Below are 26,300 nucleotides of genomic sequence, written 5' to 3' on the forward strand. Positions count from 1 at the left end.
CTCCATTTGCTCCCTGTCCCACTTCTGTGCCAGCTCGTGTGAGCCCCAGATCGTCCCAACCCACCTGAAACGCCAACGTGCTCCTCCTGTGTGTCAGGAGACGTCCAGAGCGGCGGGTGGCAGGCGGACTGCCGTGGCGGAGACTCAGCGTCCGGCGTGCCCGAGGGACGGTCAGTGAGGGACACTTCCTTCCTACCCGGACGCTTAGACCCGCCCAAGGTCACGTGACCTCTCGGGCACTTTAATCCCATGCGGCCCATCACCTTGGTGCTCCTCACGTCTCCACACTAGGAACGAATCCTGGAGGTTTAGCGATTTCTTGCCGTTGTAACTGGTATGCATGCATGTGGAGATAGACGTTTCAGAACACATCTTCACCCTTGGAAAAAGAGACTCGTGTGTGCATGCCTGTTTCATTCGTAAACTGGTGTTTCTCGTGGGCCTCCAGGGAAGCTTGCGGGGCCCCTGGCCTCACGTACGTTCCTGTGGTTGGGGGCCCCTTCGGCGTCCTCCGTGTCCAAGCTTCTCCCTTTCCCAACGGGGAGCGGTGTGTCCATGAGCTATTTGCAGTGTCCCTTCACTCCACACCCTGCCCTGCCCTCCCCGTTCCCCTTTCTGTCTCTAGGGCGGTGACTGCGCTTGCTGGGACCTTCGGAGGAATGGGATCCTATGTCCCGTGTCCCCTGGGAACTAGCTGCCTTGGCGCTTGGTCTCGTGACCCAAGTCGCTGTTCCTGACAAGTCCCTGTGTTGACGCGGGGGGGCTCCCTGTGTCCGACGCCCCTCGTTTGGGGCTCTTTGTTGTTGCCCATCAACTCGGACGTTCTGTTTCGCTTTTGCTCCCATTGGGGGATGTTGGTGTGATTGCCACCATTTCTCCTGGCCTGGCCTGGCTGGCCTCAGCCACGGACACTGTGTCAGGGAGATGTCTTTGGGATCCCGAAGGGCCAGACCCAAGGGACAAGGTGCAACCCCATCGGCGGGGCATTCCTGAGTGTCGTGCAAGCGAGCACCTTTCTCCCACAGCAGTGCAAAAGCTAGCGGCCCCACTGGCCGAGGCGGAGGGCCTGCGTCGGCAGTGCCGTGGGCACCCTGGATGGTTTCCCTCCTTGAACATTGGCGTGTATTGGGCGTCGTGCGCGCTTTTCCTTTGGCCTTTCCTATCTTCTCCGGGAGGCTGCTCCTGTGGCCTCTGTCCACTGCCCTCAAGGCATGGCCCTCCCCCAACCTGGTGCCCTCCAGCCCCGCCCACCGCTTCCTTCAGCCTCTGCCTGGCCTCCTCACTCCATGGCACCATACCCCGGCCCCACCCTTACACGCAGCATCCTTACCCCTGCCACACCCATGCCCACACCCTTTCCCAATGCTCTCAAACCTCCGTTGGCTTGGCCTCGCTTCCAGGCCGTGGCTCCACGGGGCCAGCCTGGCGCCGGACACTCTCAGGACCACTCCCCAGGGAGAAGCCCCCAGATAGTGGGGGCGGGGGAGGGGGCGGGCGAGGCCAGGGCACAAGCACACCTTTCGCTGTTCTTCAAATATCCGTTGGCCCCCTCCCTGCTTGGTTTTGTACCCCTCCCTGTTTTTATATTATTTTTCCTTCCCTTCCCTGATGCTCATCTGTTTTGCACCTTGGAGCCTTCATATGAGTGAAGTCATGTGATAGTTTTCTTTCTCTGACTCATTTCGCTGAGGAGAATACCCTCTCCTTCTAGCCACATCGTTGCGAATGGCACCCTGTTTTTCCTTTCGATCGCCTCGTAATGTTCCATTGCGTATATATGTGCCACCTCTTCTTTTTCCATTCCATGCATCTATGGACATTCGGGCTCTTTCCATACTTTGGCTATTGTTGATGGTACTGCTAGAAGCTTTTGGGGGCGTTTGGGTGCAGGTGCCCCTTGGAAACAGCACACCCATATCCCTTGGATAAATACCTAGTCGTGCAATTGCTGGCTCCTAGGGTCGCTGTGCTTTCAGTTGTTTGAGGAACCTCCATGCTGTTTTCCAGAGTGGCGGCGCCAGTTTGCATTCCCGCCAGCAGTGCAAAAGAGATCCTGTTGCTCCGCACCCTGGCCAACATCGGTTGTTGCCTGACTTGTTAATGTTAGCCATTATGACACGTGTGAAGTGGTAGCTCATTGTGATCTTGCTATGGATTTCCCTGATGATGAGTGAGGTTGAGCATTTTTTCATGTGTCAGTTGACCATCTGGATGTCTTCCTGGAGCAGTGTCTATTCATGACTTTTGCCCATTTCTTCGCTGGATTCGTTGGTTTTTGGCTGTTGAGTGTGATCAGTTCTTTATCGATTTGTATACTGAGCCTTTCTCTGATGTGTCGTTCGCAAATATCTTCTACCATTGATGATTGAGCTGGTTTGTTGGTGTAGCTGATCTGTTTCCTTCACGGTGCAGGAGAGTTTTCTTTGGATGAGTTCTCAATAGGTCGTTTTTCCTTTTGTTTCCCTTGCCTCCGGAGACGTGTTGAGTAAGAAGTTGCTGTGGCCCAGATCACAGAGGCTTTTCCCTGCTTTCTCCTCGAGGGTTTTGATGGCTTCCTGTCTTACACTTAGGACGTTCCTCCCTTTTGAGTTTCTTTATGTGTACGGTGTCAGAAAGTGGTGCGGGCTCCTTTTTCTGCATGTCGCTGTCCAGTTTTCCCAGCACCACTTGTTGAAGAGACTGTCTTTATTCCATTGGATATTCTTTCCTGCTTTGTCAAGGGATAGTTGGCCATCCATTTGTGGGTCCGTTTCTGTTCTCTTGAGCTGAGTGTCCGTTTTTGTGCCAGTACCATACTGTCTTGATGATGACAGCTGTGTAATTACAGCTTGAGGTCTGCGATTGTGATGCATCCAGCTTTCCTTTCTTTTTCAACAGTGCTTTGGCTCTTCAGGGTCTTTTCTGGGCCCATCCAAATTCTAGTATTGTCTGTTCCAGCTCTGCGAGGAGTGCTGGTGTTCTTTGGATAGGTGTTGCTTTGAGTATGTAGATTGCTTTGGGTGGTACTGACATTTTACCCATATTTGTTCCTCCCAACCAGGAGCGTGGAATCTTTTTCCATTATGTTTTCTGTCTTCTAAAATTTCATGTAGTTTTCAGTGTATAGGTTTTTCATCTCTTTGGTTAGATTTATTCCTAGGTATTGTATGATTCTGGGTGCAATTGTCAATGGGACCGATGCTTGATTTTTCTTCCTGTTGCTTCATCATTGGTGTATCGGAATGCAGCCCGTTTCTGTGCATTGATTTCACATCCTGCACCTTTGCTGAATTCATGGATCAGTTCTAGCAGTTTGTGGTGGAATCTTTTGGGTTTTCCATATAGACTATCATGTCGTCCGCCAAGAGGGAACGTTTGACCTCTCCCGGCCAATTTGGAGGCCATTGAGTTCTTTGTGTTGTCTGATGGCTGAGGCTAAGGCTTCCAATGCGATGGTGAGTAACAGTGGCAAGAGTGGACCTCCCTGTCTTGTCCCTGTCCTTAGGGGGAAAGCTCTCGGGTTTTCCCCATGGGGGATGATATTCGCGTTGGGTCTTTCGTATATGACTTATATGATCCTTCTAGCCCTACTTTCTTGAGGGTTTGTATCAAGATAGGATGTTGTATGTTGTCCCATGGTTTCTCCACATCGATTGAGAGGATCGTGTGGTTCTTGTCCTTTCTTTTCTTAGATGTGTGTGATGAATCACATTGATTGTTTTGTGCATATCGAACCAGATCTGCATCCCAGGTATAGATCCCACCTGGTCGTGGCGAATCATTTTTTGGATATATTATTGTTGGATCCGATCGGCTGACAACTTGTTGAGCAGTTTTGCATCCATGTTCATCAGGGAAATGGGTCCATCGTTCTCCTTTGTCGTGGGGTCTCTGTCTGGGTTTGGAATCAAGGAAATACTGGCTTCGTAGAAAGAGCTCGGAAGTTTTCCTTCCGTGTCTCTCTTTTGGAGCAGCTTCAAGAGAATAGATGTGAACTCTTCTCTAAATGTTTGGGAGAATTCCCCTGGAAAGCCGTCTGGGCCTGGACTCTGTATTTTTCTTTTCGTGGGGGTGGGGGGAGGGGGAGATTTTTGATTACTAATTCATTTTCTTTACTTCTTTTGGTCTGTTCAAAGTTTCTTTCTTCCTGTTTCAGTGTTGGTAGTTTATATGTTTCTTGGGATTTGTCCATTTCTCCCAGATTGCCCATTTTATTGGTGTATAATTGCTCACAATGTTCTCGTAGTATTGTTTGCATTTCTGCTGTGTTGGTTGTGATCTCTCCTCTTTCATTCTTGATTGCCTTTATTTGGGTCCTTTCCTTTTTCTTTTTGAGCAGACTGGCTAGGGATTTATCCATTTTGTGAATTCTTTCAACGAATCAGCTCTGGTTTCACTGATCCGTTCTAGTGTTGTTGGTTTTTTTTTTTTCTTTTTGTACTTGTGTTTGTTTTTGTGTTTTGTTTTTTTTTTTTTGGTTTCCGTAGCATTGATTTCTGCTCTAATCTGCATTATATCCTGTCTCTGCTGGTTTGGGGTTTTCTTTGCTGTTCTTTTTCCAACACTTTAAGGTGAACGGTTAGGTTGTGTCTCTGAGCCGTTTCTTCTTTCTTTCGGAAGGCCTGGATTGCTATATACTTCCCTCGAATGACCCCCTTTGCTGCGTCCCAGAGGTTTTGGCCTGTGGTGTTACCGTTCTCCTTGGCTTCCATGGACTGTTTAATTTCCTCTTTAACATCTTGGTTAGCCCATTCACTCTTAAGTAGGGTGTTCTTTAGTCTCCAAGTATTTGTTACATTTCCACATTGTTTCTTGTCGTGATTTCGAGTTTCATAGCATTGTGGTCTGAGAATATGCACGATATGGTGTCGATCTTTTTGTCCTTGTTGAGGGCTGATTTGTGTCCCAGTATGTGATCTATTGTGGAGAATGTTCCGTGTGCACTGGAGAAGAATGTATATTTGCCTGCTTTAGGATGAAATGTTCTGACTATATCTGTCAAGTCCATCTGGTCTGAATGGTGTCATTCAGAACCATTGCTTCCTTGTTGATTGTAGGTTTAGGTGAGCTGTCCATTGCTGTAAGTGGGGTGTTGAGGTTCCCTCCTAGGATGGTATCATTCTCAATGAGTTTCTTTATGTGTGTGATGCATGGATGTATCTATTTGGGCGCACCACATTTGGTGCATAAATGTTTACAATCGTGAGGCCTTCTTGGAGCACAGCCCCAATAATTATGATATAACGCCCTTCTACGTGTCTCGTTAGAGTCTTTATTTTAAAGTCTAGATTGCCCGATATAAGTATGGCTCCTCCTGCTTTCTTTTGCCAACCATGAGCATGAGAGATGGTTTTCCATCCCCTTGCTTTCAATCTGAAGGCGTCTTTAGGTCTCAAGTGGGTCCCTTGTAAGCAGCATATGGATGATCTTCTTTTCTCACCCATTCTGTTACCCTATGTGTTTTGATTGGAGCATTGAGTCCATTGACGTTTGGAGTGAGTACTGAAAGGTATGAAGTTATTGCCATTGTGTTGCTTGTAGAGTTGGAGTTGCTGGTGGTGTTCGCTGATCCTTGCCAGTGTTTTCTGCCTGTGGTCTGTTTTTTTCTTTTATGTCTTTTGTCCCCTGGGAGAGTCCGCCTTCAAATGTCTTGCAGGGCTGGTTGAGTGGTCAGGAACTCCTTTAATTTTTGCTTGGGAAACTTTCCATCTCTACTTCTATTTGGAATGACAGCTTTGCTGGACAAATAAGTTTTGGCCGCATACTTTTAGGATTCGGTGCAATGAATATAGCCTGCCACTCATTTCTGGGCTGCCAGGTTTCTGTGGATAGGTCTGCTGCAAATGTGGTCAGTCGTCCCTTGTAGGGGAAGGACTTTTGTTTCCCTTGCTGCTTTCATGATTCTTTCCTTGCCTGAGTATTTTGTGAACTCCACTAGGCTCTGCCTTGTTGATGGTTGGACGTTGTCAAATCTAATGGGAGTCTTCCGTGCTTCCTGGATTTTGTGTGTCTTTCCCAGGTTAGGAAAGTTTTCTGCTGTGATGTGCTCACATAACCCTTCTACCCCCTTTTCTCTCTCCTCGTCTTCTGGGACCCCTATGATTGTGATGTTATTCCTTTTCAATGAGTCGCTGAGTTCCCGAATTCTGAAATCCTGCTCTTTTGCTTTAGTCTCCCTCTTTCCTTCTGCTTCGTTATTCTCCATTGCTTCGTCCCCTCTATCGCTGGTTTCCTGCTCAGCCTTATCATCCTTGCCGCTGTGGCATCTGTTCCAGATGGCAGCTCGCTTGTAGCATTGTTTATTTCATCCTGGCTAGCGCTTACTTCTTTTATCCCCACAGAAAGGCATTCTCATCTACTTTCGACCCCAGCTGGTATTCTTATTATCGTGATTCTAAATTCTGGTGCAAACATCTTGCTTGTTTGTATCTGTGTTGGTTAAGGGCCTGGCTGTCCTTTCTTCCTGCTCTTTCTATTGGGGTGAATTCCGTTTCTTCGTCATTTTGATGGAAGGAAAGGAATGAAGAAGATAAAAGAATGCAAAATTAAAAAATAAGAAACAACACACACACACACACACACAAATCACACAAATGATGCTAGATCCTAGGTGAGTTGTGGTCTGGTTGTTGAAATGGGCTTGATAGATTAGAGGAAAAGGGGAAAGAACATAAAAAAAGGAAACCGTTTGAAAATTTGGAAAAAAGAACACAGTGAAATAGGATAAACTGAAATGATGGAATTCAAATAGAATTTGACACATTTACAAAAAATTAAACGAATATAGTCGAAAAAAAAACTCAAGGAAATTATTTTAAACCCTGGAAAATAACCACATGTTTTTTCTCTTTCTGTCTTCCTGAAAAAGAAAAGAAATGAAAAAGACAAGAAAAGAGATGGACCAGCGAACAGACTGAAATACGATTGAAGTTACATTGTTGTCCCCTAGAAGTCAAAGGATGAAGCACTTTGTAGTCCATACACTCAGAAGGCGGAGAGACTTGGGTTCCTGAAGAGCCAGGTTGGCCCAGTTGGGCGGTGCTAAGTGTCACGGCTCTGTTCTCCACTAGATGGCGCAGCTAGCCTACAAGTGCGGATTGCTGGGGCGCTTGGAGGTGCAGATGCGCATGCGCGGGAGCGGAGCCCTTGGCGTCACTCAGGTGCCCAGTCTGTAGTATCTGAACTCGGCTGTCTGCGACCAGCAATCCTACCCCCGTCCTTTCTCTCCGGCTTCTGTCCACTGGCCGCTTTTACACTGTCCGTGGCCCAGCCGTCACGTTGCCAGGCGGCACCTTCCTCGTGGGATTTACCTCCCAGGCGGCTGTGTTTCCCGACCCCTCCCTTCTGAGGGCCCGCGGCTGAGACCTGCTCAGATCCTCTGCGTCAGGGTCTCAGCGAGCACTGGCCGGGTGCCGGCCGCACCCAGGAACATCGGCAACACCGTGCCGCTGCCGATGCCCAGAGACTGCGGCTGGATGCCAGCCTGCGCCCGAAAACGTTCACGCGATGGTGTAGCAGCAGCGTTTCGAGGACTATGGAAAATCACCACACACTTCTGGTAGCGGGCTTCCCCCTTAACGACCTTGTTCCAGCACCAGCGAATGTGGCTGTTCTCCGGGGTCTGCTGGGACCTCTGGGGTCGGCTGGGGTGGCCACACAGACTCTACCTCGTGTCCTCGCAGCAGGGGAACCGCCTTTCTCCGCGTGGTTCGAGACACCCCTCCTCCACCCCCCAGTCTTCACTCTGCTCTCGGGATTCGCCCTTCCGACCAGAGCACCGCCAGGTATCAGAAGCGGAGTTTCGCACTCTGCCCTCCCCCTGTTTGTACAGTCTTCATGGAATTTAAACCCGCTCCTTTCTCCTTCCTCCCTTTTTGGTTCAGTGCCTGTGGCTCTTTCCACATTTCCACTTTCTCCCCAGCTGCTTTTGGCGGGGAGAGGGGAGGGCGAGGGGATTGCTTTCCCCATATTCTGCCCCTGTCTCCGTCCTCTCTCTGCAGGCAAAAACAGCTCCCTGCCCTCTGTGGCTTCTCTCTTCCCCAGTTCACCTCTCTGCGCCTCGTCCCCACTGAGTTCTGTGGTTCAGGTTGGGCAACCTGTTGCGTGAATCCTCAGATCAGTTTTCGAGGCGTGCAGGATGGTTTTGTGTTGATGTGGCTGCATGTTATGGATGCAAGACGCAAAGAAACCTTCCATGCTCTTCTGCCATCTTGGCCCCTCCCCCCACACTGCCTTTTCTGTATCGTCACCAATACCCTTAGGAATTGCAGGGTGACTTCTCTGAATTAAGCTTTCCGTGAGAAATCCAGATGAGGCTGGCTGGATTTGGCGAGACCAAATAACGCTGTTCCTATTGCCATGATTGCTCCCACATCACCGCACGTGAGGCCACCTCCTGGTTTTCCATATGCAATCTTCTTTGCTAATTGTCAACAGTTTTTAAAATTGAATGTCTTGACTTCACTGGATTTATATTTTGAAAGAAAAGTTCCTGGAATGCCTGGAAAATATATCGTCACCAGTGGCCCGAGCAGCTCAAGGTTGTCTATTTTAGCTCAGAGTCCAGGGTCCAGCACGGCCAAAGTGAAGTCACAAGGAGGGAATCCTAGACCCACCAGACCTTCTGTAAATGTTCATGGTCGCCTTTATGCCCCCACGAAATGCTCAGGCTGCAGTGCAAGGCATGGAGACTCCGACCTGCCAGCCTGAGCAAGTGCCCAATGCCAGGTCCTCCTGGAAGTCTAGGCAATGCCCGTGCTGGCCAGCGGCGCCCCCTGCTGGACACAGAGCAGTGTGCAAGACTCCCTCTTGTGACCTCCCCCACGGATTACAGAGCCAGGGGTGTGGACTTCATCATGTGTGGGTGAAACACGTGACACACGGCCACCCAGGAAGAGCTGGTCCTAGTCATCTGGGGAGCTGACTGGATGCTTATGGAGGCCGTCTTGAGATCCAGATCAAATATTGTCCGTGTGTGTGTGTGTGTGTGTGTGTGCGTGTGATATACAGGTTTTAATCCAGGAAGAGAAAGTTGGATCCCAAAATTTCTACAGGATGACCTAGCATGGTTATTTTCTGTGGCTTTTCCCTTCGTGGCTCAGTTGCACATACACTGTTTGCATTTTACCCACGATTCTGCCCACTTTAGAATCAAATCCACAGGAAAGATAGATTTCACGTGTGCATGTCTTTTGAGATCGAACATCCAGCTAGCCCTGTTGAACTCTTTGACTGAGAAAGTGCCATGCTATCACTCATCTGTGGAATAAAAAACAAAATAGAAGAACATAGGGCAAGCGAAGAAAAAATAAAATAAGATAAAATCACAGCGGGGGGCAAGCCATAGGAGACTCTTCAAAAAATTTTGTTTTCTCTTTATCTTAGAGAGAGAGACAGAGACAGAGACAGAGACAGAGATACAGAGCATGACGAGGGGAGTGTCAGAGGGAGGCGTGCAACAGAATCCAGAGCAGGCTCCAGGCTCTGAGCTGTCATCACAGCGCCGGACACGGGGCTTGAAGTCTCAAACCCTGAGGTCATGAGCTGACGGAATCAGAGTCCACACCGGCTGAGACACCCACGTGCCCCAGGAGAACCCTGAAGTGTAGAGAAGAAAGTGAGGGTTGCTAGAGGGTAAGAGTGGGTGGGCTCCATTTGCATCTGGCGTTATGGAGGGCCCCTGTGGGGGTTGGCAGTGGGTGTTTCATGTAAGCGACGAAGCCCTAAATTCCACCCCTGAAACCAAGACTGCACTCAATGTTAACTAAATTTGATTTGAATTTGGAAAATGGAGGGGGGACTGGGTGCCTCGGTCGGTTGAGTGTCCAACCTCAGCTCAGGTCAGGATCTCATGGTTCGTGGGGTTGAGCTCCACGTTGGGCTCTGTGCTGACAGCTCAGAGCCTGGAGCTGCTTTGGATTCTGTGTTTCTCTCTCTCTCTCTGCCCCTCCCATGCTCACACTCTGTCTCTGTTTGTGTGTGTGTGTCTCTCTGTTTATTTAAACGTTTTATTTCATGTTTAAAACATGAAAACAACAGACCAATAAATTTTAAAAGTGGATTAAGAAAAAGTATTTTTCCTCTATCGGCTCTGATATTTGAACATCCAGAATTCAATATGGTTTCCTGTACAAAATTCAAATACTGACATTAGTTCCCACTAAGTGTGGTGTGTATGTTTAATGCAGACTGGAAACAACAACAACAACAACAACAGCAGCAGCAGCAGCAGCAGCAACAACAGGCTTTACCCTGTCAGTGCCTTTCGCAAACGACCAGAGATCTCCTATATGGCCCCCCTCTCCCAGGGGGAATTGAAGGATCATGCACTAATTCCCATTCAACAATGTATTTATTTTTTAAATTTTTTTTTTCAACATTTTTTATTTATTTTTGGGACAGAGAGAGACAGAGTATGAACGGGGGAGGGGCAGAGAGAGAGGGAGACACAGAATCGGAAACAGGCTCCAGGCTCCGAGCCATCAGCCCAGAGCCTGACGCGGGGCTCGAACTCACGGACCGCGAGATCGTGACCTGGCTGAAGTCGGACGCTTAACCGACTGCGCCACCCAGGCGCCCCTCAACATTGTATTTAGTGAGTCTCTCGCTCCTGAGAAATACAGTTGTGACTTAGAGCATCCATCCATACCCTGACCTGAAATACCACATTGTTGCCTCGGTGTCCACTTGAGACTGTTTTTCTGAGGTGTACAACCGAGGACCAAGATTGCAATGCAACTGACCAGAAATGCCTGAGCCTCCTCCCTTGTGGAGGAGATTGTCCAATGGGGGGATGGTGGTCAACGCTGCGGAACAAGGTAGAGCTGCTTGGTGGCTCAGCAATAAGAGGTGGAAGAAGGTTCCTTTCCCCCGTTTGCTCTGCTGCCTCATGGGAGGGGGATTGTTAAGGGAACCGAATCTAATGAACATGGGCCAGGAAGGCTCCACCCACCCGTCTCCTGAGAAATAAGCATTTATTTGCTCTTTGCCATTTCCAGGCAATTGGCCAATGTTCACATGAACATGTGGAGACTTTACACAATATATTATGTATACAAGGAAACACTTTGCACAGTTATGAATTCGTGTTTCCTTCTGCTCCTCTCCTTCTGACACAAAACATTCCTGAAAAGGCTGTCTGCTCCCACGTAGAGCTAGAGTTCTTCCAGTTTCCTGGTCATTTGCCACTTCTCCGTGTGGAAGCACTGAGATTGTTTCAAACTCCTTCCCCTGCCGGTGCATGTGTGGATATCACCGAGAGTCCCCACACGCACATGTTTGGGCACATGTACGTTACCAATACACAGAGAGTAGGGAATGGGATGATGGGACCGTGAGTCCCAGGCATTTTCACAGGGACCCCCGGTGCTCTGCCTTCTTTCCACCTTCATGCCTCATTGGCCACTTCCTCTGACCCTTTCAGGCTCTGAGAGTGCCCGATGATCCTCGGTGCTGATGGAGGGGAGAAACCTTCCGAGTCCCCTGCATAATCCACACCTCTCCAATAGCCTCATTACAGACAGCCAGCCTTAAAGCTCAGGATTCTCCAGCTCCACTGGAACGCCATACCCCATGAATCCAGCCAGATTCATGGTCCCTCCACATGTCCGGATCACACCCACCTACAACACACAAAATATGGCCTACAAGGGACTGTGAGTGAGTGAGTAGTGCGTGAGGGCGGGTGAGTGTGCACGTGGGCAGGCATGTATCTCAAAGCCTGTAGTGGGATCCCTGCACTGCTTCCTGAGACCTCTGTCCCTTCTTGTTCTTCCTCTTGGTAGCTCTGGCTCTGCCGGGGAGACAAGGGACTTGGTTAATGGCCGTTGCCCTCTGAGGTGGGACGTCCCTGGCTGAACTGTTGAGCCGGTAGATGTTTGGTTCACGGTGATCCTTTCCCATCTCATCTCTGTATTTGGACTGGTGAATCAGGACTGCGTCGGGGGGAAGGGCAAATTCTAATTTCCTGAGGTTGAATCCAGACTTGGGACGGTGGCTTTCTTGGAGGAATCTCCACTGGTCTAACGTGATTGCTGGCGGTGGTGTCTCTTCCACGTGATCCTCCAATTGTGGCACCTCGATGTTGGGGTCGGTTTCAGGCCCCCCTTGGGCCGCAGCCGTGCCTGCGTGGTCAGCCTGGAGGGATGTGGATTCCCCAGCACCTGGCTCACTCCCACGGTCTCTTTCCAATTCGCTCTTCTGGATGTAAAAGAGGACATAGGCATGTTGGCTCAGGGCAGACGTCGCATCACTGGCGGTTACCTTCGCATCATCCATTTTGTACCACTGGCCGTTCCCAGCTTTGATGTAACAGAAGTAATGTCCGCTGTGACAATTCCAGCCCGCGTGCACCAGCACGGCATAGAGCACATAAGTCAGCGACCCCCCGTTCTGCCCAGACACGTATCGTCGCATGTCAAGGCACTCAGGATATTGCACTTCCTTAGCCAGTTTGCTGCCCGTGAAATGGCAGAATCGTTTCAATACCAGCATCAGGACCTTGGAGCAAGTGTGCATACTCAACGTCTTGGAAGCAGGTACCTTGTTTAGAGAAGTACTATCATGATAGGCATTTTCAGCATCCAACTGTTCGGGTAATTCCTGCTGTACCTCATACGATTTATTTATTTTTCTGGGGAGCATCCTTAAATATTCCAAGTTGTCCTCTAGAAGTGCGATTTACCCTTGATACCATGGAAGCTTCTGGAACGGTATCCTTGGCACACTTCATCCGTTGAAATTTAAAATCCCTACTATGGCCCACCAACTGCTAATGCCAGCCTAGAAGCCCCAGAAAGTTGTCCTTGACCAACTGAACTGCCACAATGTTATTTTAGTTCAAACGGGGCCCCACAACCACTCTTTCTTCTCAGAAAAATGGGAGATGGTGTCTCCGCTCATGTGAACCTCCACGGAAGCTGCTGTATGTGATGTGGAGCCCTGGAACCACCATAGCTAAACATGGAGGTATAAGAATGGCTTTCTTGCCCAGCCTGAGTCCAGGAAGTCATCTAAGTCCAGGGTACACTGGTGCAGTACTCGAAGACACTTTGGAGACTGGGAGCTGCCATCCTGCACACCCCACAAGTTTTCTAAATCTTCCATAGGAATCTAGGGACCACACTGAAGGCTGTGTCCTCCCTGTTGGTATAGGGGCACTGTAGGTGATACCCTCCTACAGCCCAGTCCAGTCTGATCCTCTGCAAATATTTTTAAGTGACCTTGAAGGTGTGAACTGAGAAGTCTGGAGCTCCAAGTGCTGAGTGGAGAAAATGCAGAACGGGTCCCGAGCAGTGGGGGCTTAAATAGTAATGACAGTTTGAGTGTCCATTTGACAATGGGATTTTTTGTGCCGGTGTGGGCATGCAGTCCTGTCTGCTTCAATGGGGACCAAACTCATGAAATCTGGTGGCCATCCTTTTGCAAGCATACTCAGGATCCCCCTCCCTCTTCTCCCCTCCCAATAGGATTTGCATGCAGTTTTCCAATTTGTCCCAGACCCTCCTCCAGGCTGGCTTTTTTCCCCCTCTGGTGGTTCACCTTTTCCTCATGTAACAGATTTCATGTGCAGACCTAGGGCTCTAAACCCAATCCATCCCATAAAGCTTGGTACAGTCACTTTGTCATTCACTTAGGGGATGCTACACCCAACTTGCTTAATTATCAGTATTTCCCATATTAATAGCAGTGTAATTAATATTATTAATGATGACTATTGTAATTCTTTATCAGTAAATTTTTTATCATGAATTATTTTTGTTGATGCCATACTACATTTTATAGTCTCTCTTTTTTTTTAAAGTTTGTTTCTTTATTTTGAGAGATAGAAAGAGAGAGAGAGAGAGAGAGAGAGAATGTGTGTGTGCATGAGTGGGGGAGGGGCAGAGAGAGAAAAGAAGAAAGAGAATCCCAAGCAGGCTCTGCACTGTCAGCGCAGAGCCCAACATGGGGCTTAATCTCAGAAACCATGAGATAATGACTTGAGCCAAAATCAAGAGTTGTACACTTAACTGACTGAACCACCCAAGCACCCCTATAGTCTCTCTTTTCATAAAATGGGTCAGACTTTTTGATGATGATTATAAAGGATTCTCCAGAAGACCTACAATTCACACACTCACTTCTATGTCCCCACTGTATGAATTAAAGTGTGTTCCTCCAGGGAGCCTCCTGAAATTTTGCATGTCCCCCTCTAGAGGCATTGACACGTCTGTGATGATATGATAGTAGAACCCTGAGGAGGACTTCCTTTGCCAGACTGATCCTCTAGAAAAATGTTTGTCTGCTTGAGATTTTTTTTTTTGTACGAAGTGATGTCTTTCTGTAGAGATGGTGGACTTATCTCATATTTCTTCTCTTTCCTGATCCCTCTCCATTTCATCCAAGCTAAAAATTTCATCCAAGCTAAAAATTTGTCACCACACACAGAGTTAGAGCCAGCCATCATTCATTTAACACACCTCCACACTTTTTAGAAGCATCAATTCATATTATGTTTGTAAGTTAAAATCATAGGCTAAAGATAAATTGATAAGCAAAATGTGGTCTATCCATACAATGGAGTATTATTCAGCCTTAAAAGAAAGGAAAGGAAGGAAATTCTGACACATGTTGCAACACACATAAACCTGGAGGACATTAAACTATGTGTAATCAGGCAGTCACAAAAAGGCAGATACTGTGTGATTACACTTATACGAGGTGCCTGGAATAATCATATTCACAGAGACAGAAGGTAGAATGGTGGTCACCAGGGGATGGGGGAGGGGGAAATGGAGAGTTTGCATATAATGGGTAGAGTTCCAGTTTAGCAAAATGAAAAGAGTTCAGGTGGTCGATGGTGGTAATGGTTGGACAACAGTACGAATGTAATATCACTGAACTGTTTAATCCAAAATTGTTAAGATTGATAATGTTACGATACATAATCTTCTAAAAATAATGAAAAGAATCACAGGCTGAAATGCTTTCTGGGTCCTCTGTCTGAGACACAGTTCATTCCTTAACATGATTGTTGCCATGCAAAAGTGAACCTCAAATTATTTCACTGCTTGCTCAGTGCTCAGCTAACATGTTTGTATCCTTTCTGTACCTCTTACAACGATGTCAAACTGAATGTCTTTGTCCAATATGCTTAATTAGTAGTAGGTTTATTATTTTGAGGGAGAGTCACAGGTGTTTTGCTGGTTGTGGGCTTGCTTGTGTTTTCAGCGTGAATCAGTCTCTCTGGCTGCTAAACCAATTGAGCACCACATATTCCATCTCGGTGAAGAAAGATAGACTTTTCTTTTGTTTTTAATTAATTAATTAATTAATTAATTAATTTTTAAAATTTACATCCAAATTAGTTAGCATATAGTGCAACAATGATTTCAGGAGTAGATTCCTTAATGCCCCTTACCCATTGAGCCCATCCCCCCTCTCACAACCCCTCCAGCAACCCTCTGTTTGTTCTCTGCATTTAAGAGTCTCTTATGTTTTGTCCCCCTCCCTGTTTTTATATTAGTTTTGCTTACCTTCCATTATGCTCATCTGTTTTGTATCTTAAATTCTTCATATGAGTGAAGTCATATGAAATTTGTCTTTCTCTGACTGACTTATTTCATTTAGCATAATACCCTCTAGTTTCATCCATGTAGTTGCAAATGGCAAGATTTCATTTTTGACTGCCGAGTAATACTCCATTGTGTGTATATACCACCTCTTCTTTATCCATTCATCCATTGATGGACATTTGGGCTCTTTCCATACTTTGGCTCTTGTCAATAGCGCTGCTATACACATTGGGGAGCATGTGCCCCTTCAAAACAACACACCTGTATTCCTTGGATGAATATCTAGTAGTGCAATTGCTGGGTCATGGGGTAGTTCTATGTTTAATTTTTTGAGGAACATCCATGCTGTTTTCCAGAATGGCTGACCCAGTTTGCATTCTCACCAGCAGTGCAAAAGAGATCCTCTTTCTCTGCATCCTCGCCAACATCTATTGTTGCCTAAGTTGTTAATGTTAGCCATTCTGACAGGTGTGAGGTGGTATCTCATTGTGGTATTTCCCTGATGATGAGTGATGTTGAGCATTTTTTCATGTGTCAGTTGGCCATCTGGATGTCTTTTTTGGAAGTGTGTCTATTCATGTCTTTTGCCCATTTCTTCACTGGATTATTTGTTCTTTGGGTGTTGAGTTTGATAAGTTCTTTATAGTTTTTGGATACTAACCTTTATCTGATATGTCACCTGCAAATACCTTCTCCCATTCTATTGGTTGCCTTTTAGCTTTGCTTATTGTTTCTTCATTGTGCAGAAGCTTTTTTGTTTTGATGAGGTCCCAATAGTTCATTTTTGTTTTGTTTCCCTTGCCTCTGGAGATGTGTTGAGTAAGAAGTTGCTGCAGCCAAGGTCAAAGAGGTTTTTTCCTTCTTTATCCTCGAGGATATTGATGGCTTCCTATCTTACTTTCAGGTCTTTCATCCATTTTGAGTTTATTTTTGTGTATGGTATAAGAAAGTGGTCCAGGTTCATTTTTCTGCATGTCACTGTCCAGTTTTCCCAGCACCATTTGGTGAAGAGACTGTATTTATTCCATTGGATATTCTTTCCTACTTTGTCAAAGATTAGTTAGCCATACATTCGTGGGTCCATTTCTGGGTTTTCTATTCTGTTCCATTGATCTGAGTGTCTGTTTTTGTGCCAGTACCATACTGCCGTGATGATTACAGCTTTGTAATCAGCTTGAAGTCCGGGATTGTGATGCTTCCCGCTTTGGTTTTCGTTTTCAAGATTGCTTTGGCTACTCGGGGTCTTTTCTGGTTCCATAGAAATGTTAGGATTGTTTTTTCTAGCTCTGTGAATAATGCTGATGTTATTTTGATAGGGATTACAAGATAAGGATATTTTCTTGTACCATCCTATCAAGGAGGAGTTTTACTCTGGCTCATGTTTTCAGTCTGTGGAGATTGAAACATTTTTACATTTTGAAAGTAATTTTAAACTACTTAAAGTCTTTGTCTTTCTTGTCACATTGAAAGTTCATGTTCTCCTACACTGTGGTGGTTTATAGTCTATTCTTCCATATAATAATAATAATTATTATTGTTATTATTATTATTACGGCTGCCATTATAAAGACTATTGTCATTATTGTTGTTAATCACCATGGTCATAATTATTACAGCAACTATGATTTATTATTGTTGCTGCTGCTGATAGAAAACCCTGAGTCAATTTGCTCTATCCAGGAAGGGTGTCTGGTTTACTGAAGAGGATGATGGAGATTTCCCAAAAATACATACAAATTGACAGATGCTTCCAGGTCACTCCTGGTGCCCTTTACTGATATGAGCATCCACAAATTTTCCAAGTTTCCTTCCAGGGTCCTGGAGTAGTCATTTTGACAGTGGAAGCTTGGTGAGGGTATCTTGGCCTTCCTGAGCCTCTGAGAAACATTATGAGTCACTCCTGGGAGCAGCAGCCACTTGTGCCTGTCTGTAAGACCTGGGGGGCTGGGCAGCCATGGCCCATCAGGCTCAATGAAAATTTTCCTAAGACCCATAGAGAACCAGGAATGGATGGAACAAGTATGGGAGGCTAGAGAGGAGGTCCCCACCCTCTGGAGCATTTGCAGTATTTCTAGGTATGCCCCAGAACCATGGAACTGCTTTTCCTGCCCTCCTGTATAAGCCCTTACTGGACTGGAAGCACCATGCACAGCAAAGAGGAACCTATTTGGGTGCTAGTCAACAGCTCCAGGCTAAAAAGCACAATCTCATAAACCCTGACCTGAAAGTGATAGGGAAGAGCAGGTGGCGAAAGGGGCAGCAGGGAAGGGAGGGCTGAGAAAGTGCTAGAGCCTTAATGTTAAGCATGAGGGCGGGGGCTTCAGAGGATGGGGAGTGGGGTAATGTCCCTGCATCAGGCTTTCAAGGAGACACATCTCCCTGAATGACACACATGCACGCACACACACAAATGAACTAATATTAAGAGTGTTCCTGAATGACAGGTGGTTTTCCAGATGTATTTTCACATCCGATCACTTTTTCCTCACTAGTACATTATTTATGGAAAGAATAATATAATTCCAGGCTTGCTTTCAAGAATCTAGGTTCTTCCCCCCACCTACTCACCAACCAAGCTGAGTTTGGAATGAGTTATACAGCACCGCTAATTGTTGGTAATTTTTGAAACTCTCTTAAGGGCACATAGAGTTTCATTTTATTTTTTCCAAATGGGGGGGGTGTGTGTTTCAAATAAATAAGGAAATATATAAAGCATTTGTTCATTACTTAGAAAATGTTTATAATAAATTATTTTAAATCTACTACTGGTTTCATTTTGGTTACTTCAATTAATACTTGATCCATACCTCTGTAAGAAAGATCGGCTTATATATTTTCCTTCAGCACCATCCAGATGTTCCAGAACCGTTTTAGAGTTTCCTCCCACTTTTCCCAAGTGGGCAATGACATGAGTGAAGGGTAATGGTTCTTTATTCTAGGAAAACTAATCTACACGTATTTTGTTTGTTTGTTTGTTTGTTTGTTTAGAGAGAATGTGAGCCAGGGAAAGAAGGAGAGAAACAGAGAGAGAATCTAAGGCAGGCTCCATGCTCAGGGCAGAGCCCGATGCAGGGATCGATCCCACAAACCATGAGATCATGACCTGAGTCATGAGTCGGATGCTTAATTGACTGAGCCACCAAGGACCCCCAATCTACACATATTTTTTAAAGTCAAATTTCCTTGTGACATTTATTTCACTTTTTTTTACTTTAAGTTTTTATTTTAATCTCAGTTAACATACAGTTTAATATTAGTTTCAGGTGTACAATATAGTGATTCAACACTTCCATACATCACCTGTGCCCATCACAGCACGTACACCCCTGAATCCCCATCACCTCTTTAACCCATCCCTGAACCTCCTTGTGACATTTTTTTAAATGACATTTTCTGGGGCACCTGGGTGGCTCAGTCAGTTTAGCATCAACTTCAGCTCAGGTCATGATCTCCTGGTTTGTGAGTTTGAGCCCTGTGTGGGGCTCTGCACTGACAGCAGGGAGCCTAGATCCTGCTTCCGATTTTGTGTCTTCCTCTCTCCCTGACCCTCCCCTGCTCACAATCTCTCTTTCTCAAAAATAAACATTTTAGGGGCATCTGGGTGGCTCACTTGGTTAAGGGTCTGACTTCGGCTCAGGTCATGATCTCATGATCCGTGGGTTTGAGCCCTGCATCGGGCTCTGTGCTGACAACTCAGAGCCTGGAGCTTGTTTCAGATTCTGTGTCTCCCTCTCTCTCTGCCCCTCCCGCACTCACACTTTGTCTCCCTCTGTCTCAAAAATAAACATTAAAAATAAACATGTTAAAAAGTGACATTTTCTAAAGGAAGGTATCCTAAAATGGGTTTATTTTACTTCAGTTGGTTTAGCCTCTATGATCCTCTTTCCTGGAGCCCTTGGCAAACCCTCAATCTCAGGTCATGGTGGAGGAAGAGACAGGAACCTGGGCAGGGTCCTAAGTCCTACTGATTAGGAACAGATCTGGGGATCAGAAACGGTCCTCTGTCCACGGGCCCTACTGCTTTGGGGCATCCCCACATGTCTGCACGTGCCTTGCCTTTTCCGTGTCTGGGTCTCAGGATCACCACAACCAAAAACATTCCTGTCTCAATCTCAGTGGGCGTCAGCCTATAGGGTCTTCAGCCTATCGAGTAGGTAGGAGCCACCCCTGCTCTCTGGGACTCCACTTAACTCTGCTATCCTATTCTCACCCTGCACACATCAGAAGAATTTTCACTTGAACTTGGAGATCGCTTGGCCCCTCCATCCAAACACCCTAATGACCGATCCCTCTTCCATTGTGCGCTGCACCCTGAAGGCCGGCAGGGGGCGCGCCGACCCGCCGCCTTGGGCCAGCGTGGAACGCATGCGCGTGGCGCCCCTTGCCCTCGACGCTGCGTCCGCACGAGAGCTCAGAGACGCGTTCCCTCTGGGGCGACGGAGGAGGCGACGCCACGGAGGACGAGAGCCCCGTATCTGCCGTGAGTGATGTCCCTGTGCGGCCGCTGCGGCAAGTTTCTCTGAAAAAGCTCGCTGTTGCCCGCCCCGCGTGTCTCCCTTCCTCTTCCCTTTCTCGTGGAGGCTTTTCCCAGCGCCTGTTTGCCGGGCGGGTCCGTCCATCCGGGGCGTGTGGGGTCGAAATCACAGCATGCTGTGGGCGGGTGCAGGGATTCGGGATTGCCTCGGGGGGTGTGGGGGGCCCCGGTGCGGCTCCGGGGAGGGGGAAACCGCGTGGGCCGTGGGGAGAGGACGGAACAAAATGTCGGGGCGTTCAACGGAGGCCGGGGCACGAGAGGCGCCTGGGGAGGGCGCGTCCGGCCGCGGGCGGGTGGGGCGCCGTGTGGGTGGCTGCGTGAGGCTGTGTTGGGTGCCGTGTGCGGCTGCATGGGGTGCTGCGTGCGACGCTGCACGGGCCTTCGTTCACTTGGTGGGGGGGGGCGGTTTGTGGTAGAAAGTGGAAGTGTCCTAGTTCGAAAAGTACCGAAATGTAGAAAGGTCGGTGTGTTAAAACGCACGACTGTTATTTTAAATGTCAGTATTTTGTCCACATCCGGGTGAGAATTGGTGATAATTGGACTTGCCAGGCTCTCAAGGAAGTTGCCGTGTCTGTATTTTAAAACAACGCCCTTAAAGCAGCTTATCCCATATCCATGGTGAGGTCTTGCCACGACTGAGGTTTTCTCGTGACCCGGCAGCAGTCGTAGATCATTTTAAGTAAAAGTCGGGTCACCGAAACGTCTTTTGTAGGACCTCACTGTGACACGTGGATCTGAAATAAGCCTAGGACCCTGGCGAATTCATACAATATTTACAAAAAGACAAGGAAGGAAAATACAGATTTTGAAAGGAAAGGTTGTCCTCAGAATGAAAATAGGACGCCTACCATCTCTTCAGAATGGTTTGTTCTACTTTATTGCAGAGATATTCTGAGACCTCTGAATTCTAAATTTTATTTTATTAAAAAAAATCCGTTGAAACGCATTGTGCTTCTACTCCCATCACTTCTAAATTGTGGCTCAGTTATCCCGATAGGTCCTAGTATTTTTTAACATTTTGTAAGTATTGACTTACAGTCCTTAAGACATAGCTAAATAGCCTCAGAGAGCTGCAGGTTGGGTTGGTTTTCTCTTCCTTTGTATTAAAATATGCACCCTGGGCATGGAAGGCCTTAAAAAAATATGCACTTAGTGAACCGTCAAAATGTTCTGATTCTTGAATATATCAGAGGTGTGAGAATAAACACTGTCGCATGCCCGCCCCCCATTTTAATTTCAGAAATGTCCCCAGTGTGCTTCTCAATTTTTGAAAATAAGTTCAAATCAGGCAGCAGGAGATCAGCTGCCAGCTCAGAAAGGTGCTGTAGAAAGGCAATAATGCTGTACTTGCAAAAGTGCCTCTTAACCTGTTTAACCTCGTGGGGTGGCGCTCAGTTACGAAGGTGACAGGAGCAGGTTCCTGAATTAGCTACTTACCACAACAGTTTATGGGTCAGCTGTGCATCCCCGAGCCCAGGGAGTGGGGTGTCCCCCAGGTGCCAAAGACAGCCACGAAAGGTCTGCAGTCTAGCTTTAGAGGTGCAAAGGAGCTTTCCAGGCTCAAAAATAGGGCCTGTTCTGACTAGTAAGGGGACAACAAGGATTCACTCTAGGTTTAGGAATGTAACCAAGGACAAAGAAGTATAGATGAGCCAAGGCTAGAGCTCATTTTCTGCCTTCCTCTCAGACTTCTTTTTTTACTTGATAGAGTAACAATATATTGATTTCAGGTATACAACATAATTTGATATTTGTATATATTGCAAAATGATCACAGAGTTACAGATTTTTTCTTTAAAAATTTTTTTTAATGTTTATTCATTTTTTGAGAGACAGCATGTGAGCAGGGGAGGGGCAGAGAGAGAAGGAGACACAGAATCTGAAGCAGGCTCCAGGCTCCGAGCTGTCAGCCCAGAGCTGGACACAGGGCTCGAACTCACGAGCCATGAGATCATGACCTGAGCGGAAGCCGGACGCTTGACCGACTGAGACACCCAGGTGCCCCCAGATTTTTTTCTTATAATGAGGACTTTTAAGATCTGTTCTTAGCAACTTCCAAATGTGTAATACAACATTATTAATTATAGTCACCATGGTGTATATTTCATCCCCATTACTTATTTCCTTTATAACTGGAATTTCGTGCCTTTGACAAGCTTTACCCACTTTGCCCACTCCTACCCCCTGCCTCTAGCCACGACCAATCTGTTCTCTGTGTCTATGGGTTTGGTTTTTTTTGTTTGTTTTTGTTTTTGTTTTTGTTGTTTTGTTTTGTTTTTTAAGATTCCATGTATAAGTGAGGTCTTTCTTCGTCTGACTTACTCCACTTAGTATAATGCTGGTAAGGTTCATCTACATTGTCCCAGATGGCAAGATTTCCTTTTTGTTAATGGCTGAATAGTATTCCATTGTGTGTATCTATACTGCATTTTCTTTATCATCCATTCACCCATGGGTAGACACTAAGTTTGCTTCTATGGCTTGGTTATTGTAAATAATGCTGCAGTGAACATGAGGGTGGCATATATCTTTTTGAGTTAGTGTTTTTGTTTCCTTCACGTAAAATACTCAGAAGTAGAATTGCCACATTGAAGCCTGCAGCCCTAGAATTATTTTGGTAGGCTAAACCCACTGGTGAATGCTGATTATCTTGCTGTAAACTTCCCTGTAGCACTTGCCAGAACAGGCCCAAACCCACAATGTAGTGAGGCCTTTTAGTGCCTTTAGAACACAAACAGGGTTTAAGAATCACTCAGTTTTTCATAACTGTATCTAAATTATTTAATTAATTAGAGGGGAAATTTTTTTGTTAAACTAGTTATTCTTTGGTGATATTTATCTCGATTAACATCCAAGGTAAACAAGGTCTGTCCATTGCATCATAAATCTGATGAAGTTACCAACTATATCAAAGTGAGTCCACAAATAAATATATGTCTATTCCTAAAGTAAGTGAAGTTCTGAGCTTGGGTCTGTGGTGATGGCATACTCAGTAGCCACACAATATCCCAGGTTTTCCATGTGCTTAGGTTCTGGTGAGTATTGAAGAAAAATTTCCCCCATCAGATCCAATCTCCTTTATTTTGCCATAATTATTAATTATGAATATGATTGTTTATAATGACAGGGGCCATTTGTAGTACCACATCTGAGGGTAGGTTAGGTGATGAGGACATGGAATTTCTGTTTATTTATGTAAATTCACAAATCATAATCAAAGAGACCCTTGCTTAAAATGCTGCAGGTGATTTTTCTGCAGGTAATTTTGGCAATGAAGAAAGGAGCAAATAAATAAATGAATGCATAGTAAGAAATTAATGAGTAACCTGAAGGAAGCAAAGTCAGGTTCTACTCAAGGCAGCAAAACTACCTAAGGAACTTAGGTAGTAGTTTAAAGAAGGGGTCTCTGAAGAAATGGCATTTAATCTCAATTTGAAACCTAGCGAGTATGAAGTGGCCATATATATGTAGATACCAGAGTAGAATGAAAGATAACAGTGCTCAGGGTAGAGATGACAGCAGTGCTTAGTTGTGCGGTTCTGAAAAGTGGTGTCAAAGATTAATCCTTGGATATCTGGTGGATTTGTTACTGGACTTGGAAGACTAGAAGACAAGAAATTTTTATTGTGGAAGAGTTGATGGCTTCATTTCAAAATCTGTTTCCTTTTACATGCGTACAGTACATGCAGGTGGGGATTACAGCACAGCAGTGGAGTCTAGGTATGTTTTTAGTTTTCAGTTTAGAAATAACCATGGGAGAAATTGAAGCAAGTGAAAGAGTGTTGTGAGATTTCTAAGACAGTATTGTAAGAGGAGAGAAAGGGGGTAGAATTGAACCTGGAGATATTTCAACACTGTTGTTCAAGGATCACCTTGCAGAGGACTTCTGGAAGGAGTGCCTAGACTGTTTTAAAGGCAGTTAGGAATCTGAATTGTCAAAAAAGCCTAGAAAAAGAAAGTTCCCAAACAGAGGTCATGTGTCAGTACTGCTTTGATTCCAAGTAAAAGGCCGAGAAACACTCATTGGATTTAATCATGGGGGAATAACTGATCTTAACAAGATTTATTAACTTGGAAATCAGAACTAATTTTTGTAATTCAAAGTGAGAGAATGTGAAGAAATTGTTACTAAATATTTAATATTTCTTCAGGTTCATTTTGAAGGGAAAAGGTCGTGTATCAGCAGCTAGATATAAATTGGTTTAGATGTTTTTCTTTGACGAATGGTGAGACTAAATGAGTTTAAGGAGATAGATGGGGAAGTGATGAAGGGGTTACTGGTAAAAGAAATTTGGTTTATAATCAAGAACATAAAATATTTGAGGAAGTAGGAAAGAAGGGGATGCAATTGGAGAAGTTGGATTTAATTAGGAATAGCGATGACTTTTCAGTTTTTACAAGAGTGGAAATACTGATGGGTTGGGAATCAGGAAATAATTGTAGGTTTCTTGCCAGTGAGCTGAAATATTTCTTCAAATTATCTGTTTCATTTCTGCAGTAGGAAATGAAACCATTTTTGAAAACTAAGGAAAAAGGTGAGACTTTTTTGTGAGATTAGAAAAGCACAGGTAATATTAACACATTCGTGAAGCATGGCAGAGCAATTGTTAAGCCAAAGTCAGGTGCTAGATATTTAGAAAAAGCTTTTGGCAGATTTGTGACACTGTATTTAGACCAGCTCAGTACCTCCTTCTGATCTGTGACAGATGCAGCCACGAGACTATGAGATATTGGAGTCATCTGCAATTGGAGTTTTGAGTAGTAGATGTTGGAAAGAACTAAAGGGCATTTGAATTGTTGGTCTTGGTGTGTGTATGTTGGAATGAGTAAGTGTATGTTCCGCTGATCAATACAAATTAGAGGTGGAGGCTAATTTTGGAAATTAGGGTCACTAAGATGGAGGTTCCCATGTAGTAGGACATCCTGGGCATGGGGAGAAATTATGTGAACAAGTTGAAAGGAGGAGGTTTTGAGAGAAGAGTCTGGTCATTGATCTGACCGGTGACATACGTAGGTAAAACTGGTCCCGGTGTCCTTCAAGATGAAATTCTTTAGTTATTTCACATTCATATATAGAGTTAATTTTAAATTCTAGCTGTCAATTTGTAGCCATGTAGTTTTGTCCTATAAATAAAGTTTTTTGAATCTGGTGCATATAACTCATTAAATATATAAGTAATCTGTAAAGGCAGAGTTATTGTTGAGTATTAAGTTCAATGTATGTAAGCAGATATATGTAAATTCCACTCACAGAGTCTCTTTTTTTTCAATATATGAAATTTATTGTCAAATTGGTTTCCATACAACACCCAGTGCTCATCTGAAAAGGTGCCCTCCTCCATGCCCATCACCCATCCTCCCCTCCCTCCCTCCCACCCCCCATCAACCCTCAGTTTGTTCTCAGTTTTTAAGAGTCTCTTATGCTTTGGCACAGAGTCTCAATTAATACAGGTAGATGTTTTCTCTTTCCAGGTCCTCAAGGTCAGTGGGTTTTAATCATATCCTTTGCTGGACGTGTTGTGAATGTGGATGCAGTATATTTAGTTATAAACATTGTTTTAGGTAGCACTTTAGATATGACAAATTCTTTTATATACTTAAATCATGAAATGCAGACATAATCTTGTTGATAAAAATAACTAGAACTCCAGGCCCCAAGAAGTCAATAAGATACCTCTAAAACTAAACCCCTCAGTCTATATTTTATGGGCCTATCTGGTCTGTGGGGATTGTGCAGCAATCCGTAGTGTGTAGCATTGTGACATATATACTCCTGCTTCTTTCCTGTGCAAGGGGTTGTATGTGCTAGACTTGCATGATAGCAGAGTCACTGAACACTTGAACAAGGCTTGGGTCATTGAAGTGTTCCAGCCAAACTTTAAAGAGATTCCATGGTTGCTTCGCCACATGTCCAAGGCCGTGAGTGATACAGGTGGGTTGAGGCACTAACACTGCCTGAATCCCACATGTGGAGGAGGCAGGGTGACTGAGGGAGAGTATGGGGCCCTCGTGAGCTGAGATGGGTGTTAGAAAACAATGCTAGTGGACCTCACCAAGAATGATAAAATATGAAATTCCAAAATGGTGTCCTTAGTTCTGGATACAACAACCTCCATGTGACAGGAGTCAGAATCTCCTAGGATTTTGGTGCCAGAGATGTAATTAAGTCCTCTGAGTATCAAGTCTAATTACACTAGAAACCCCTATGCTTTTGCTATCTCTATAACGAGGAT

The 26,300-nt window shown here is 45.5% G+C and overlaps 2 protein-coding genes across 9 annotated transcripts in view; one reads left to right on the top strand and one right to left on the bottom strand.

Annotated features, from left to right (window-relative positions):
- The first annotated feature begins 7,520 nt into the window (after positions 1-7,520).
- Positions 7,521-26,300, top strand: part of LOC131506351 (zinc finger protein 705A-like) — a 32,926-nt gene continuing 14,146 nt past the window's right edge. Inside the window, exons 1-3 of one of the 8 annotated variants that reach the window (XR_009258886.1) lie at positions 19,875-20,013; positions 21,904-22,065; positions 25,861-25,999. The gene's annotated coding sequence lies outside the window, so the exon portion shown is untranslated. Of the gene's footprint in view, positions 7,764-19,874; positions 20,014-20,476; positions 20,931-21,897; positions 22,066-22,618; positions 23,788-25,860; positions 26,000-26,300 lie in introns of those variants that run through there. The other 7 variants (XR_009258884.1, XM_058719888.1, XM_058719891.1 and 4 more) reach the window with 7 other exon arrangements.
- Positions 11,664-12,621, bottom strand: LOC131506279 (ubiquitin carboxyl-terminal hydrolase 17-like protein 13). The gene has a single exon (XM_058719738.1). The coding sequence runs from the start codon at positions 12,619-12,621 to the stop codon at positions 11,692-11,694; it is 930 nt and encodes a 309-aa protein (XP_058575721.1). The 3' UTR covers positions 11,664-11,691.

Source organism: Neofelis nebulosa, chromosome 3 (genome assembly GCF_028018385.1).
Source record: "Neofelis nebulosa isolate mNeoNeb1 chromosome 3, mNeoNeb1.pri, whole genome shotgun sequence".
NCBI classification, from domain to species: domain Eukaryota; kingdom Metazoa; phylum Chordata; class Mammalia; order Carnivora; family Felidae; genus Neofelis; species Neofelis nebulosa.